At 43.4% G+C, this 17,753-nt stretch overlaps 1 protein-coding gene across 2 annotated transcripts in view; it reads right to left on the bottom strand.

Annotated features, from left to right (window-relative positions):
- The window catches only part of SLC1A2 (solute carrier family 1 member 2), a 183,585-nt gene that overhangs the window by 28,281 nt on the left and 137,551 nt on the right, over positions 1–17,753 (bottom strand). For both annotated transcript variants that reach the window (XM_040328085.1, XM_040328084.1), the window contains exons 4-7: positions 17,360–17,610; positions 15,979–16,147; positions 12,821–12,947; positions 5,767–6,000 (exon numbers count right to left, since the gene is read on the bottom strand). In XM_040328085.1, the coding sequence (XP_040184019.1) occupies positions 5,767–6,000; positions 12,821–12,947; positions 15,979–16,147; positions 17,360–17,610 (781 nt within the window). The remainder of the gene's footprint in view (positions 1–5,766; positions 6,001–12,820; positions 12,948–15,978; positions 16,148–17,359; positions 17,611–17,753) is intronic.

Here is a 17,753-nt window from a genome sequence, read left to right as displayed (position 1 = left end):
TCCATGCATATCTGATCCTTAATGTATAGGTGGCACCAGTGCCTTTGGTCAATGTTCTTGCTTAAAAAGCAGTCCACATGCTGTCTCTAATGGTAGTGATGAGCTTGGGGATGGCTCCTTGTCAAGTAGGAATCATTTTAAGTTTGGCTTTGGTTCAAACCCATCGATGGTGGCACCTGGAAGTAAGCTGTCATTCTGTGGCCAATAAGCTGCAGTCAGGACATTCCCTGCCCAGTAGTGACACAAACATAAGGGTTCGGCATGCTTTTGAAACCAGTGACCTGGTTCGGAACTTCTGATTGGTTCCTTTTTCAGGCCTCTGAAACTTGAAGAAGGAACCAATCAGAAGTTCCGAAATGCATCCCTTTTTGATGACCTCACTTCCTATTTGCGGTCCATGCTTGTTGTAGGTCCCCCACCGCTGACATCACTTCCAGTATTCAAGTCCAACGCTGATTCTGACAGCGCAGCCGCTCCATTGGTGCCTCCAGAGCTGTTGCGTCTTCCTGTTGGCCCTGCTGGGACTTTTTCTGCTGCATAGTGACTTCTCTGGGAATTCTGAGGACCAGATCCTCAAACGAATTACGCCGGCATATCTATGGATACGCCGTGTAATTTCAAAGTTCCCCCGTCGTATCTCTGTTTTGTATCCACAAAACAAGATACGACGGAATCTGGGCTCGATCCGACAGGCGTACTAGTACGCCGTCGGATCGTAGGTGCATATTTATGCTGGCCGGTAGGTGGCGTTTCCCTCGAGTTCCGCGTCGAGTATGCAAATTAGCTTTTTTTTACGTCGTTTGCGTTCGGCTTTTTCTGGTGTATAGTTACCCCTGCTATATGAGGCGTATCCTATGTTAAGTATGGCCGTTGTTCCCGCGTCAAATTTTGAAAATGTTACGTTGTTTTGCGTAAGTCGTTCGCGAATAGGGCTTTGCGTAGAATGACGTCACCGTCGTAAGCATTGGCTTGTTCCGGTTTAATTTCGAGCATGCGCACTGGGATACCCCCACGGACGGCACATGCGCCGTTAAAAAAAAAACTTAATTTACGTCGGGTCATCTTTGAGGATACAAAAAAAAAGCAAGTTACGGCGGCGTAGGGTATCTGAGATACACTACGCCGGATGGAGAGAAGCGCCGCGCTTCGTGGATCTGGCCCTTAATATACATCTCTTTAGAGATATTAAAAGTGTTTTAATATTGCGCTTAGAGGCGTCTCTTTTCTGTTTATTTTTGTTTCTACATCACCCTTGATGAGCCCAGGTGGCACCCGACACCCAGGTTGAGAAACACTATTTTAGAGAATGCATCCTAATAATTCAATAAAAACTTGTAACATTACAAATAAAAAAAAAAAAAACACTCAGACCTGCTACCACCATGGTATCTGTTTAGATCCTCCCTTCACCTCTCCACACATTCACATCAAACAGCTGAGCTTATGGGCGCCATTCTTGGAAACCCTTCTGCTTAGCAGATCCCTTGTAATGATATATGGAACAGACTAACCAACATCCAATGGATAGAAAGCAGATGCGCTATTGCCTTTTTTATCTCCGTCTTCATGTAAAACATGAAATGTACACACAAGGAAACCGGTGTGGGCTGTCGCCACCCAAATTGATGTATCAGAACAACATACGCTTTTAAATTTCACGGGAGGACCTCTCGGAATTAAAACCAGCCTGCACACATTTTTTTTTTTTGGTAGGCGGGTGGAAAGATTACCTGCGAGCGCCAGCCGTGAAATTAAATTTGCTGAAGCAAGGGAAGTCAGCACAGTCTAGAGATATTTAGTGCAGCAAAAGGAGCGCTTTGCGCTGTTATTGCCAAATAAAATAAACACCAGTTAACTTCCAGCTACTGGTAGGCTGTGGCCTTCATACCCTCCAGCTGTAAAGTATCAGTTAAGGGTTGTCTCCTATTACTATACACACAAACTTCCCAACCGCTCAACAAGGAGAGGGGAGGGAGGGGTGACCTTATGATACCATTAGAGTATGCTGCCTTCATTATAGGGGAAGCAGGGGCCTTGTTCCCTTTGTTTCTTTTGTCTTATAGCGCTCAGGACTGAATTAGAAAAAAAAACGCAAAAAATCTGTGGCAAAAATGTAAAAATTAACCACTTCAGCCCCGGACCATTTGGCTGCCAAATGACAGCGCCACTTTGGCAATGTGACGCTTTAACTGACAATTGCGCGGTCGTGCCGCGCTGTACCCAAACAAAATTGACGTCCTTTTTTCCCCAGGAATAGAGCTTTCTTTTGGTGGTATTTGCTCATCTCTGCGATTTTTATCTTTTCCGCTATAAACAAAAAAAGAGCGTAATTTTTTTTAAAAAAAACACAATGGGCCAGATTCACATACGAGCGCGTAACTTTGTGCGGACGTAGTGTATCCTATTTACTCTACGCCTCCGCAACTTGGACGGGCAAGTGCAGTATTCGCAAAGCACTTGCTCCGTAAGTTGCGGCGGCGTAGCGTAAATGGGCCGGCACAAGCCTGTGTAATTCAAATGTGGAAGAGGTGGGCGTGTTGTATGTAAATCAATCGTGACCCCACGTAAATGACGCGCCTAACGAACGGTGCATGCGCGCGCATGCTCAGAATCACATTGCATTACTCCATAAGATACGCCAGGCCCATTGCCTGTGATGTGAACGTAACCTATGCACAGCCCAATTCACGTACGACTTACGTAAACAACGTAAAAAGATACGCTTGCCGACGTCCATACTTTGCATTACCTACGCCTCATATAGCAGGGGTAACTTTACGCCGGATGTAAGCCTTACATAAACGGCGTAGCGGCCAGCTAGTACGTTTTTGAATTGGCGTTTCTACCTAATTTACATATTCGACGCGGAAATCTACAGAAGCGCCCCTTGCGGCCTGCGTAAATATTGCACCCAAGATACGACGGCGTAGGAGACTTAAGCCGCTCGTATCTTGGCCAAAACTATGCGTAACTGATTCTAAGAATCAGGCGCATAGATACGACGGCTCACTTTCGGACTTACGACGGCGTACGTGGAGATACGCCGTCGTAAGTCCGCTGTGAATCTGGCCCAATATTTTTTACTTTTTGCTATAATGAATAGCCCAATAAAAACAAAACAAAAAAAAATAATCATGTTTCCTCAGTTTAGGCCGATATGTATTCTTCTACATATTTTTGGTAAAAAAAAATCACAATAGGCGTGTATTGATTGGTTTGGGCAAAAGTTATAGCGTCTACAAAATAGGGGATAGTTTTATGGCATTTTTATTATTATTATTTTTTTACTAGTAATGGCGGCGATCTGCGATTTTTATCGTGACTGCGACTTTACACATCGGACACTTTTGACACATTTTTGGGACCATTGTCATTTATACAGCGAATCAGTGCTATAAAAATGCACTGATTACTGTAAAAATGACACTGGCAGTGAAGGCGTTAACCACTAGGGGCGTTGCAGGGGTTAAGTGTGTCCTAAGGAGTGATTCTAACTGTGAGGGGGAGGAGTTACCAGTGACACGTCAGCGATCTCTGCTCCCGATCACAGGGAACAGTAGATCCCTGACATGTCATTAGGCAGAACAGGGAAATGCCTTGTTTACAAAGGCATCCCCCTCTTCTGCCTTTGCCAACTGCAATCGTGGGCCGCCCAGGACCTGCGGGCGCACTCACGAGGCACGCAGAGCAGCAAATTTAAAGGGACGTACAGGTACACCCATTCTGCCCGTGTCATTCAGCTAACGTATATCGGCAAATGGTTAAAGCAGAAGACCTAACCAAAAAAAACACAAACGAAAAACAAGATAAAAAATGTATATTAACCTAATAAAAGCTAAAATAACAAAACCAACAATATTTTTCTTCAATCCAGAGATTTCCTCCCCAGTACTTTTTTCTATCAGTAGATGTCATGAGTCTGATGGCCAGCATCATTCATCCTGCTTTCTCTGAGGCCAGGTCTTCCTGGAACTGCCCCCAGCCTGTGACTGGACAGTGAAAGCAGAAGCAGCACACTGATTAGCTCATCTCTCTGTCACCTTTGCTTTCTCCTCCTATCAGTAAGATTCCTGACTATACATGAACTGGTTCTTCCTCTCTGCTAAACAGGAACTGCAACAGGTGTTGGCGGGCATTGTGATCGACGATGAATTTACACCGGGGACATTGGGCCAAATTCTCAAAAGAGATACGCAGGCGGAACTGCTGTTCAGCCTGCCTATCTCTGTGCCTAACTTTGGAAACGATCCTCAAAAGGATTTTTCCAAAGTTAGGCAGAAGATCTGACATCTGTAAGACACTTACACTGTCAGATCTTAGGATGCAGTACCGCATCCGCCGCTGGGGGCATTTCGAGTCGAAATGCCGGCTAGCGTATGCAAATGAGTACTTAAGCAGATCCACAAAGCATTAAAGCTTTGTGTTTTCTGCATAAGTTACGATTTGCACGCGTTAAATTAGGGCTGGTTTTACAATGTGTAAAGTTAGTACACCATGTAAAACCAGACCTTTTTTCCGATCGACGCAATTTTTTTTTAAATTGGAATTTTTTTTCCCGGCGCGTATTTTTTTTTTTCACCCGTCGCAACTTTATTGTCCCGTCGCAATCCACAAAGCCCGGGGTAAATTACGTTCGCGCGCTGCACGTCGGGAAAATTACGTCACACGCATGCGCAGTACGGCCGGCGCGGGAGCGCGCCTCATTTAAATTGTAATCGCCCCCCGGAGAGGAGGACCGCCTTGCGACGGAGGCACTTAAGTTACACGGCCTGAAATTTCTAGGTAAGTGCTTTGTGGATCAGGCACTTAGGTAGAAATTTAACGCCTGTGTAACTTAACTGCTGAAAGTTAAGTTAGGCAGCGTTTTTGAGAATTTGGCCCATTGTTTTTTTGTTTTTTAATAAAGTAATTGTCAAAAACGTGTACTGTCTTTGTTCACTTTGTACACTTTTTGGTGAATGGGTAGGCATACTCATTTACATGTGGGGGATGAGATCTGGGGGTCCCCTTATTAATGGGGGCTTCCAGATTCTTATAAGCCCCCCCGCCTGCAGACCCCCACAACCACAGCCCAGGGTTGTGGGGAAGAGGCCCTTGTCCCCATCAACATGGGGACAAGGTGCCCCAAAGCACCCCCCCCCCCGTGTTGAGGACATGTGGCCTGGTATGGTTCAGGAGGGGGGCCGCACGCTCGTCCCCCTCCCCTTTCTGGGCTGCATGCTCAAATAAGGTTCTGGTATGGATTTGGGGGGGACCCCACAATGTTTTTTTGTTTCATTTTGGCATGGGGTTTCCCTTAAAATACCAGACATGAAGGGCCATGTAAGGATTGGGATGGGCCCCACATTGTTTTTTTTCTGGAATTTTCTATTGATGGCATTCTTTTATTTACATTTCAGCTGTCAGTGGGGAACTCTGTTGACAGCTGATGAGTCACCGTTTGTTGAGGTTGCGGCTGCCAGCGTCCCGTTCTGCGGTTTAACAGCCAACTATTTTTCACACACAATTTGAATCAGAATTATTTTTAGACCGATCCGAATTTGAATCACTCCGAAGATTTGAATTTTCGTTAGAAAATTAATAAACAAAATTAAATTTAACAAAAACTAAACTAAACTAATTCGGAATCTAATCAACGAAACAAAGTTAGTAACATAATGAATCTATAAGAAACAAAACAAATGTTTCCATTCTACACATGTCTAATTATGATGTTCTCATTTTCTGTCCAGCAAAGATGATGGCACAAAGGTGGGGAGATCATACCTGGAAGCTGTACCAAGAGCGGTAATCCAAGCCTGGAAAATTCCAGCCAGGAAGGAGAACGGGCTTTTCCTGGTGATGGCGAAGTACAGTGCCGGCAAGAAGATGCCTCCATGGATAATCAGTCCAACGATGACAGTAACCATGTACATTCCCAGCTGCCTGGCGACCTGTTCCAGGTCTTTAATGGCGATGATTTTCCCACAGATTAGACAGGCAATACCTAAAGGAGAGTACCTAGGAGGGAAACATGTTGGGTTCATTAAACCAAAAAATAGTGATGTAGTGCAATCAGCCATATGACATAATCCCCAGGAGTATGGAAAAAATACTTGCAAATAAGACAAAAAAGATTCCCTTTTTGACTACTAGAATCAGGGATGGACTGGCCATTGGGACTACAGGGAGTTTCCTGGTGGGCCGATGGCTCAGTGGGCCGGCTTTAGTGACAGCGGCCTGGGAGTTTCTCACTTCTGCCTAATCTTGTCCCATAAGGGGGGGCACCAAACTGATTCTTTGCCCCGGGTGAAATAATGTCTAGCTTCCCCACTGGTCCTGCCTATAAGAGTACCAGTATCAGCCGCTCTACTCTAATTAAGAGTGGCTAGTGAAGCGGGAGAGGGTGCTTGGGTGGCCGGGGGGGGTGCGGGAGTTGTCCGGCCGCTGTGAGAGAGACCTGTCATAGTGGGCCAGTCTGGATGAAGTCCAGGGCCAAATTTTTGTCCCAGTCCAGCCCTGAATAGAATCAATGCTGTATTCTGGCCTAGGCCAACAAGGCCCAGGCCTAGGGCAACATTTTGCAGGGGTGCAGCACGGAAAAAGAGTTTCCCCGCCGGTTTGCGCTACACTGTTAGTGTAGCGCCAGTCTTATGGGGCAGACTGGGCTGAGAGGCAAATTAGTCTAGCACCCCCATAAAGCGTCTGCACTGCTTCCGGTATGTGGGCGGCCGGTATTCCGCAACTGTGGTGGGGGGGGAGGGCGCTCTGCTTCTAATTTTGACTGTCCTATCAGCCTGGACCACAAACCTACCTCACTGTGCTATATGTTTTCTGCTGCACCATTGGCATGGTTATATCTTCTTAGTCCTCTTCACAAAATTATCAGAAATTTGTGCTTAAAGTAGAACTATAGGCAACACTTCTTTTTTCATTTTGCATAGGGTAATGGAGGGTTATAGCCCATGTCAGTTTTATTTTTTTTACCATCCCTGTCCCATTGCAGAGATTTCCCTTCACTTCCTGCCCCATAGCCAAACAGGAAGTGAAAGGAAATCTATGCAAATTAAAGGAATCCATTGCCCCCCCCCCCCCCAGGCCCTCAGAACTAGTGTCCCCACTCGGAAATTAAGGACGGGTCTTAAACAGAAAGGGGTGTGGTCTTGACAGGAAGGGGTGGGTCATTTTTAAATTAGGGGGTGCACGAGTTTAGTAAGGCATAGGGCAGCACAAAACCTAAATACACTACTGACTAGAATCCTGAAAAACTCTGGGTTTTAGTTAAAGTGGATTTTCCATCCCAATTTTTTTTTTCATTATTGTGCTCACTAGACCTAAAAAAGAAAAAAAAATTTTACTCATCTGGAAATGCCTGTTGCTATGCGGTCCCACGAAATCTGCCTTTGGAATCACCTAGGATCCTGACATCATCTCCCTCTAATGCTCCTGGGAAATGTGTGTCATCATTTCCCAGGATGCAGTGCGCTACCCAATTATCACTCCCCATCCAAGACTTCCAGGAAGTAAGTGCTTGTGGGCTTCACAATGCCCACAAGCAAAATGACAACGGTGTGGACATCGTTTTATAAACTATCTTTTTTTAATAACTATGCGGAGCGGCGGCGGATTGTAAAATAGTAAGTGACCGGATTTATATTATAAAAACGCATGATGAAAGGCATACATTTAAAAAATGCTAATTGTGGTTGGAACTTCGCTTTAATATGTTAATGCTGGCTGTACACATACAAACATATATTTGTACATCAAGTTTAAAAAAATCCAACTGAGGTGTTTGCGTCTATGAATTATTTTTTTCTAAGGCGCATTGCACGATCTTGCAGTTCTGTCTGTTTCAATTTAAATGACATCCAGAAGAATGATTAAAATAACAATTGTACTGCAACCATAACACTACTTTAAAAAAAAAATTAAGAAAAAAAAAACCTCCCACGTTTATAAAGTACAAATCCAGTGAACCCGATTTGTAAAGCACATTTTTCGTGTTCCAAAAAGATGGAATTTAAACAAAAACGTGTTCAATCACAACACCTGGATTAAATACATCAAAAACTAAATGAGACATTTTCGACTTGCCCTATTGTTTCTTGTTGGACTCAACTTAAAAACATCATCGTAAAAATCTCTGGGCACGTTTTCATATTTCATAAATGCAAACAGAAAATGGTAATGATGTACATATTGAAACAACAAAATTATAAAATAATAAGACTGAAACATGTGGGAACGTTGGTCACACAATGCCAGATTAAAGTGGAGAGATACTCAGAGGTTCTATTGCTTTGGATAAATAGAGACTAACAGAATGGATGATAGTCTTGCCTTTCTTGAGAAGAAGTTGTTTCCAGGCACCCTTCAAAGCTGTGAACATGTCTATTGGCTTGAGAAGAATGGATGATAGTCTTGTCTTTCTTGAGAAGATGTTGTTCTAAGCACCCTTCAAAGTTGGGAACATGTCTGATGACCTGAGAAAAATGGATGATAGTCTTGCTTTTCTTAGGCCTCGTACACACGCCCGAACATGTCCGCTGAAACTGGTCCGCGGACCAGTTTCCACGGACATGTTCGGTCATGTGTAGGGCCGACCGGACAATTTTCCGGCCTAGCGGACAGGTTTCCAGCGGACAAAAATTTCTTAGCATGCTAAGAAACTTGTGCGCTGGAAGCTTGTCCATCGGACATGCTCGATGGTCAGTACGACTCATCGGACATGTCCGCTGGCCCGAGAACCCGCGCATGGCGTCAAAGTGATTCGACGCATGCGTGGAAGCATTGAACTTCTGGGTTTTGCGGACGTGGCGGCGTCAACGTCATCGACACGTCACCGCGCTGTCTGTCCGCGGGGATTTTGGTTTGATGGTGTGTACAACCATCAGACCAAAATCTCCGAGCGGACATGTCCGATGAAAACGGTCCGCGGGACCGTTTTCATCGGAGATGTTCGCTCGTCTGTACAAGGTCTTAGAAGGCTCCCTTCAAACCTAGGAACATGTCTGATGGCCTGAGCAAAGAATCAGTCTACCATCTGATTCTACCTTTCAGTAGTGATCACAAAGCCAACCTAAGCAGCATAGCATTTTGTTTGAGCATAGTTTTTTTAGAGAAAAAAAATAAACTCCAAAAAAGGGCTCACTATACCCAAAAATGTTTTTCTAGCAACAAACTCCCTACAAATAAAGAATATATAGTGTTAATAGTTTAGCAAATATTTTCTACAGATTCATAACATTTCCCTGTTATGAAGAAATTGCACTTTGCCTTACTAAGTCTTTTCTCAAACTAATTGTTATATATAATCACTCAAGCACTATAAAGTGATGCGAGAATAGCTCTGGTATTTTCTTCCTTTGAGACGTGGAAAAGTCATAGAAAGGACCTCACCAAAAAAATGTATATACAAATTTATATAAAAGAGGTGCGCTAATCAATAAATTCATAGTGCAAATATTGGGACATAAAAGTCCACATACAGATATAAGTCCACATACAGATATAAGTGCAATATTTGATAAAAATTATTATATATATTTTTTATCAAATATTACACTTATGCCGCGTACACACGACCGTTTTCCTTGGCAAAATCCAACAAGAAAAATGCTGGCAGAGCATTTTTCCAGAGAAAAACTGTTGTGTGTATGGCCTCGTACACACGGCCGAGGAACTCGACGTGCCAAACACGTCGAGTTCCTCGGCGAGTTCAGCCCAGAAGCCGCCGAGGAGCTCGGCGGGCCGAGTTCTCCCATAGAACAACGAGAAAATAGAGAACATGTTCTCTATTTTCTCAACGAGTTCCTCGGCGGCTCCATCGGGCCGAAAGTGTACACACGACAGAGTTTCTCGGCAGAATTCGGCTCTGACCGAGTTTCTCGCTGAATTCTGCCAAGAAACTCTGTCGTGTGTACGAGGCCTATGTTTTTCGTCGAGAAAACTGTTGTGGATCTCAATGAAAAAAAAAGAGAACATGCTCTCTTTTTTCTTGTCGGGAGTCTCAATTTCCTCGTCGTATGAGACGTGAGCGCTCCTTCGGTAAAAGTAGGGTTTGTAATGGAGATAGCACATTTGTCACGATGTAACAGACTGAAAAGCGCAAATCGTCTCTCACCAAAATTGTACTTAACACGCAGTAACATGAGATTAGCAAAAGCAGCCCCAAGGGTGGCGCCAGTGGAATCGAACTTCCCCTTTATAGTGCCGTTGTACGTATTGTACGTCACCGCGTTTGAGAATGACAAGATTTTGTCTCGACAGTGTGTATGCATGGAAAGCTTGACAAGAACCTCGTTGAGGAAAACAACGTTTCTTTTACAACGAGATTGTGCGAGGCCTCATATTTTATTTTAGTCATCTGAATTGTTTTAGTTTTAGTCATATTTTAGCCAACGAAAATCTCCAGTACATTTTAGTCGACAAAAATCGAAAAGGTTTAGTTAAATTGTAATGCATTATTTAGGCATTTCTCTTAAATTGGCAACTTCATTATATACTCCTCGAGTAAAAATCTAATAATATGTTATTGATGGTACAGGCATACCCCACGTTTAAGTACACAATGGGGTTTATTTACTAAAGCTGGAAAGTGCAAAATCAGGCTCACTTCTGCATAGAACCCAATGAGATTCCAGGTTTTATTACCAAAGCTTAATTGAACAATCTGGGGTTAGAAGCTCATTGGTTTCTATGCTGAAGTGAGCCTGAATTTGCACATTCCAGCTTTAGTAAATAAACCCCATTGTGTACCGTACTTAAAAGTGGGGTATTCCTGTACATATTGAGTACAGAATTTCACCAGGTTGTAAGGAAGGAAAACCTGTTAAAATGAATGAGGTGGTGTAATGCACCTCAACATGTGTACATTTAGTGCATGCCCTTAGTATATCACAACAGCTGTAAATTAAGATGGAAATTAGATTTTTAATTACTTTGGAATTATTCATGATGCTAAGTATTGCTCTGCGGGCTGTAACACACAAACTTTTGGGTCATGCTGAATTTTATACAAAAACTGAAAGGCACAGACCCAGAACAAATCTGTTAGAAGTGAAATTAGGGCCAGTGATCTTTGTTCATTGACTCAAAGTAAACTACCAGGCACCTAGCCTTTTTCAAATATATTTACAAATATATTTATCTCAATACAGGGTTTCTTCAAAAGGTGTAGTATATCGCATTTCAAATTAAAATCTGCACATTATCAGTGAGTCAAAAACTTAACAGAACCAATTCAACCCCCAAAAGATGGCGCAAGGCCAATGATAAAGGTATATAAGTGATGCTGGGGAGTCCCTTAAAGAGACCAGAAAATGCTTGTAGTTTCAACATACTGTACAAGCATCTACCAAAAACTCAAATATCAGGCCTCGTACACACGACCGAGTTTCTCGGCAAAAACCAGCAAGAAACTTGCTGGGAGATATTTTTTGCCGAGGAAACTTGTTGTGTGTTCATTTTCATCGAGGAAACTGTCGAGAAACTCGACGAGCCAAAAATGAGAGCAAGTTCTCTATTTCCTCGACGGGAATGGAGAAACTTGCCTTGTCGAGTTCTTGGACAGCCTAACAAGGAATTCGACGAGGAAAACTATGTGTTTCGCCCGTCGAGTTCCTCGGTCGTGTGTACAAGGCTTCAGATTTGGGTGGAATGACGAATTAAAATGATTTGGCAGTTGATGTTTGTTTTTAGTGTCTACAAATCAGGCCAAACCTTATGATCCCCTGTCACCTGCTAAAAAACCACAAAGTCTAAACACTAAAACAATTTATAATAAGGAACCAGATGTGATTTCAAGGGGAAGTTAGAATGTAGCAATTTGTGAAACTGGGAACGCATTGTTCTCTCTAAACTGTTTTGCAAATGGCTCTTTTCTTAAAGAGAGATCAATGGCTGTGACAGTTCCTGAGCTCATTTCCCCTTAGAACATGGAGCCTGTCCACCTGTATCCAGTCCAGGATCTCCCTAGAGACCTCATTGTCTCTCGTATACTGGGCCTGCCGCTTTCGCAAGAATTGACAAAAGGACTCATGATAAACGGTGAGGAAATTTTGTCCCCTGAGGTGGCTTCTAACCTCAGACAGGATGGTCATTGTTCAACCTGCAACTAAGGCCAATGGAGAAGTGTGTTGCCAATTGCAGCATCGCATTCAGCTACAAGATTTTGGCAACATTTGAATCTGAACCTGAGGGTGAATGGAGCTGAGCATACAATGGGACTGATTTATGAGAAGTGGAAGGAAAGAAATAACCTTCAGAATGATACAAAGCCTGGGCAGAGGGGCTTCATGAATGAGTCGTGAAAGTCAGGCCTGAAGACATTAAGGAAACAGTAGCCCTTATGGGACTTCAAGGGTTATGTAGAAGGTGGTGTAGCCATGTAGATAACGTTCTTCGATTGGTGAGAAGGCAGGCAGGTACATGTGGTCCTAGTAATATTTTGTCCCGGTTTTCAGCCCACTTTATTTGGTAGAATAAAACAATGTCACAGGGGCTTGGCTTGTAGGAGGTCTTTGTAGGAAATGTAGTTTAGGTGTGTTTGGTAAAAAGGGGGCCACCTATTGTGTTTGGTGTTTCACTAGGCACCCAAAGTACCCTTTTAAAGTAAACCTGTACTATGTCCATACAGGGTAAAGCAAAAAGTTTACTTTAACCTCTCATATGGATTAAAGCAAACTTGAATTCTGATGAGGAGGGAGTGGGATCATAAATGGCTCAGAGCATTGCCGCAACAGTTGTACCTGGGCCACTTGTGTACGCTTTAGTATGCCAGCCATAATGTATTTTGCTTTTATTTCAGAACCGCAGAAAGGCTCATGCATCAACTTACCACATGATCATAGTCACAAGTTTCATGATAATCTCATTGAGGATGCTGAAGAATTCCACCATCAACCGTGCCTGTTCCCCCATCTTTCCCATCGCAATGCCAAACGCTATGAAGAAACCAATCACACCTGCATGCAGATAAGACAAGGGGTCAGTCATTGGTCCATAATCAAATGTAGAAGTCTCCTCCTTCTGGTGCATCGCAGGTACTCTGCAGTGAAGCTCTGCTTTACAGTGTATGTTTCCCTGTCTCTGTACTCTGTACGTCATTATCTAGGACCTGGAGGTCATTTCTTTTTCATCTGATGCATTAATAAGAGTGAATCTGCCACACGTGTTGGTAAAGTTGTGAAAACAGCCAGCATGGTTGGTTAATCTTGCTCCGGCCATTATACAGGACCACAGCACCCTAAAAGTGTTGTTAGGGATTTATTGAATTCCCCCAATAAATCTCTAGCTAGCCACCATCAGAAGACTTGAACAGCCCCTGCCTTGCAGCTTTAGTTTAGAAAAGTGGAGTGCTCAGTACACCGAGAAACACAAAGGAAAAACAAAGATCACTGGCACAGGGTAGACCTTCCGATAATGTAAAAATAATAATAATAATATTGCACTAACAGTTCAAAACACATTTTACTGGCATAGAGTGTGTAATGCTGTTTCCTGATCTTGCTGCTCATGACCACCGGCATACAAATCCAGTGGAGTCGTGCCTCAGGCTGGATACTACAAATATGCAGTCCTCCCCTGAGTCCAGACCTCCTACTCTTCGAATAAATGCTCTGTTGGATAGCTTAACATTGATGCCTCGTACACACAACCGGTTTTCCCATCGGGAAAATTGCCAAGAGAGCTTGTGGCTGGGAAAACCGGCCGTGTGTATGCTCCATTGCAGTTTTCCCGGCGGTCCTTTTCTCGGCAATTTTCCTATGTGAAAAACTGCAATGGAGCATACACACGGCCGGGATTCCCGACCAAAGCTCCATCGCAGTTTTCCTGTCGGGAAAACCTCTCGTGTGTAGGGGGAAAAACTTAAAACTAAAAGCAGGTTCTCGGTTTCCCCCTCAGGATTCCCGGCTGACTTTTTACTGCCGGGAATTCCATATGTGTGTACTAGGCATAACTGTTGACTTTAGGACCAACTGTTGTTTTTTCGCAACTGATTTGCCTCCTATTCCAACGTTTTCAAAACTTCCACATTCTATCGAAACTTTTGAAGTTTTTAGTACTTAGGACAGCCCTTCTCCACCTTTTCAACACAGCGGAACCCTTGAAATAACTTTCCGGTCTCAAGGAACCCCTACTAAAAATGATTATATCTACAACTCATGATACACTAGTGTGATGGTCGGTGGGAAGAATGCTCCTTACATTTGTGGTCATTGGGAAGAATTACCCTCTTACAGATAGCTAGAAAAAAAACAATGGTGTCAATGGGAGCTTAACTGAGAGGCAGAAATTGCTCACTGCTTAAGGAACCCCTAGCAACCTTGGGAGGAACTCACTGGTTCCATGAAACCCAGGTTGAGAAACCTTGTCCTACACTAAGGCTCGGTTAACACCGTCGCCACATGCGGATCACAGCAGGAGTCCGGTGCTTGCTGGTTCACCGTTTCAGGTCCGATTTCAACCCGAATATTGGGCTGAAATCTAACCTGAAACGCACCAAAAAAGGCACAAGTTTTTCCAGCACACCGCACCAGACCCGCTGCGGAGATATGTGAACCGGCTCCATAGAGAGCCAGTCACATTCTCCTGCTATGCGAATTGAATGTGGGAAAACGTGCATTCAATTTGCATAGGTGTGAACTGAGTCTTAGGCCGTGTACACACGGTCGAACATGTCCGCGGAAACTGGTCCGCGGACATGTCCAACCGTGTGTACGGCCTAGCGGACAGGTTTCCAAGCTAAGAAACTTGTCCGCTGGAAACATGTCCGTCGGACATGTCCGATGGTTAGTACACCCAATCGGACATGTCCGCTGGTTATGACGTGTAACCAGCGTCCCGAAATCCCGCGCATGCGTCAAATTGATTTGACGCATGCGTGGAAGCATTGCACTTCCGTGTTTTAGAACGTCGGTGTCTTCTACGTCACCGTGTTCTCTGTCCGCTGGGATTTTGGTCTGATGGTGTGTACACACATCAGACCAAAAGCTCCCAGGAGACATGTCCGATGAAAACGGTCCACGGACCGTTTTCATCGGACATGTCTCCTCGTGTGTAGGGGGCCTAAAGCTTACAACTTCCAAGGTTAAGCTTGACTAGTAGTTATGCTTTAATGATGATATATAGGGAGGAAGGAGAGAACTCACCAGATGATACCATCGTCCTCTCAACGAAGAGTAATTTTGGATGACATGAATGATTGGATTATGCTTGTGTTAAAATCATTGTAACAGAAAGAAAACCAGTTGTGAAAACACAACATTTGGTTGCAGATGCCAACAGTCCATGTTATTCTGAGTCTCTAACGCTGTTTGGGTATGTGGCATCCATTAAAAAATGGATTTAGTGGCGAAAATCACGAGGGGAGAAAGTCCGGACTCAAGAGAAGACGGCTTGTTCCAAGTGTCTGATCTGAGGCTAAGATCAACAATCGATTTGCATGCCGATGTAAAACCCATTGAAGGAAAGTTATCAAAACTTGGGAAGCCAGAATCTGCAGCAGCTGTGCATGACAACCAAACAGCTTTGAGCTATCATTTTCAAAGCTTAACTGAACAAGCTGAAGGTAGAAGATAATTGGTTACTATGCACAGTTGCTTCAGATTCTGTCTACTGCCGTTTTGATCAATTCTTCCTATTAAATTGTGAGTGCAAGTATTCTAATTTATCAAAACTTTCCCAGAGTTTAGTAAATGTGGTAAAGCTTCACTTTGTAAAAAAATATCCAATCAGGTGCAATCTTAAAGGGGTTGTAAAGGTTTTTTTATTTTCTAAATAGGTTACTTTAATAAAAAAAGCAATTTTTTTTTTGCACATGATTGGACGTTAGAAATCAGTAGAGCTTCACCACATTCACTAAGATCTGGGGAAAATGAGCGCAACTGCATTTGCACTGTCTATTTGCCTTTAGTAAATCAACCCCTATAAGTAGCTACAACAAAAGACTTCATTAGATAAGATATGAAAAATGTGATAGACAGAACTCCATACCCAGTACGTTCATCCCATCTTTATATTCCAGCTTCTTTTTTATTTCCTCTGTTGTTTTGACCATAGTCACATTCACAGTGTCGTTAATTGCGGCCATAAAGGAGTCAGTGACATTGGTTGGATCTTCTATAGGATTTTCCACCACAGTCCTCTTGGTGACCGTCTGAATCTGCGAACCAGGGAAGAAGGTACGAGTTTTAAAAAATGATGGCTGTTTTTGGTGTACCTGTCATATGTAGTCAGGTTTGGTCAACCAGGCCAGAATTGGTATATCTATTAACCCCTTGATGCTAGATTTTGATTGCTGTGCCCTTGGGTGGCAATCAACACCCTTAGTAAATATAGTGCCACATCCTTAGTAAATGTTTAAGACTAACAGGATCCTACCATATTGTTGTTTGTTTCAAGGTCACACTGCAATACCAGATATCACAAGCAAATGAAAGGTATAAATCCAGAACTTCTAAGGCCTCATACACATGACCGTTTTCCTCGTCAGAATCCATCAAGAAACTTGGTGGCAGAGCTTTTTTGCCGAGGAAAACGGTCGTGTGTATGTATGTCATCGAGGAAACTGTCGAGGAACACGACGAGGAAAAAAAAGAACTATTTTTTCTCGTCGGGAGTCTCAATTTCCTCGTCTTGTTCCTCGTCGGGCTGGTTTTCGACGAGAAATACGATCGTGTGTATGCTTAGAAACCCGTGCATGCTCAGAATAAAGTTTGAGACGGGAGCGCACCTTCGGTGAAAGTAGCGTTTGTAATGGCGATAGCACATTTTTCACGCTGTAATAGTCTGAAAAGTGCAAATCGTCTCTTCCCAAACTTTTACTTAACACGCGGTAACATGACATTAGCAAAAGCAGCCCCAAGGGTTGTGCCAGTGGAATCGAACTTCCCCTGCCATTGTATGTGTTGTACGTCACCGCGTTTGAGAACAAGGAGATTTTGTCTCGACCGTGTGTACGCAAAGAAAGCTTGTCGAGTTCATCGACAAGTCTAACAAGGAACTCGTCGAGGAAAACGATGTGTCTTTTCCGACGAGTTCTTTGGTCGTGTGTACGAGGCCTAACAAACCTGCAGGAAATTGATAGGGATCTATCTACATGTAAGGATTCCAAAGACATGGGAGGGTTTTCAATCTATGAAACCTCTTGTCAGCTCTGTTCTATAAAACACTATTTAGGGGCATATTTATAAAGGTGGCTTTCACCAAACATTCAATGGTGGTGAATCAATCACTCTCATTTAAAATACATGCATCAATAATGTTCATATGCTCTGATATGTGTGTCAAGTACATTGTTAAATTCGAGAGTTGTTCGAGATTATATATTTTTTAGTTCCTTCACCAATCCGTAAACACAGGGAATTTTGGTTACCTGCTGGAAACAAGCTTGCACCAAGTTCTCGGGGAAGAGGTTCCTTATAAGATCAAAGAAGGCATCTAAGCTGGACACCTCATCATTTTCTTGACCCTTCCCAAGCTGCTGCTTTAGTTTGGGGTCTCCAGGATGAATAGCCAAGACCAAAATGACTCCCAGAACAGCAGCGATAATGGTGGTTGACATATAATATACCATTGCCCTGGTTCCAAGGCGTCCACTTGATTTGGCATCCAACCCAGCCAGGCCTGCAGGGGAGAAAGAAGAATGTTATGCAAATGTTTCTAAGGGCAGTTCCAATATTGTGAGGGTATAAATACTTTATAAACAAAATAGCTATGTTCAAGACAAATGGTACCATTTTCAGAGGACTACTTACCCACAAATAACA

This window comes from Rana temporaria, chromosome 11, assembly GCF_905171775.1.
Source record: "Rana temporaria chromosome 11, aRanTem1.1, whole genome shotgun sequence".
Lineage (NCBI taxonomy): Eukaryota > Metazoa > Chordata > Amphibia > Anura > Ranidae > Rana > Rana temporaria.
This window is presented reverse-complemented; position numbering and strand designations above follow the sequence as displayed.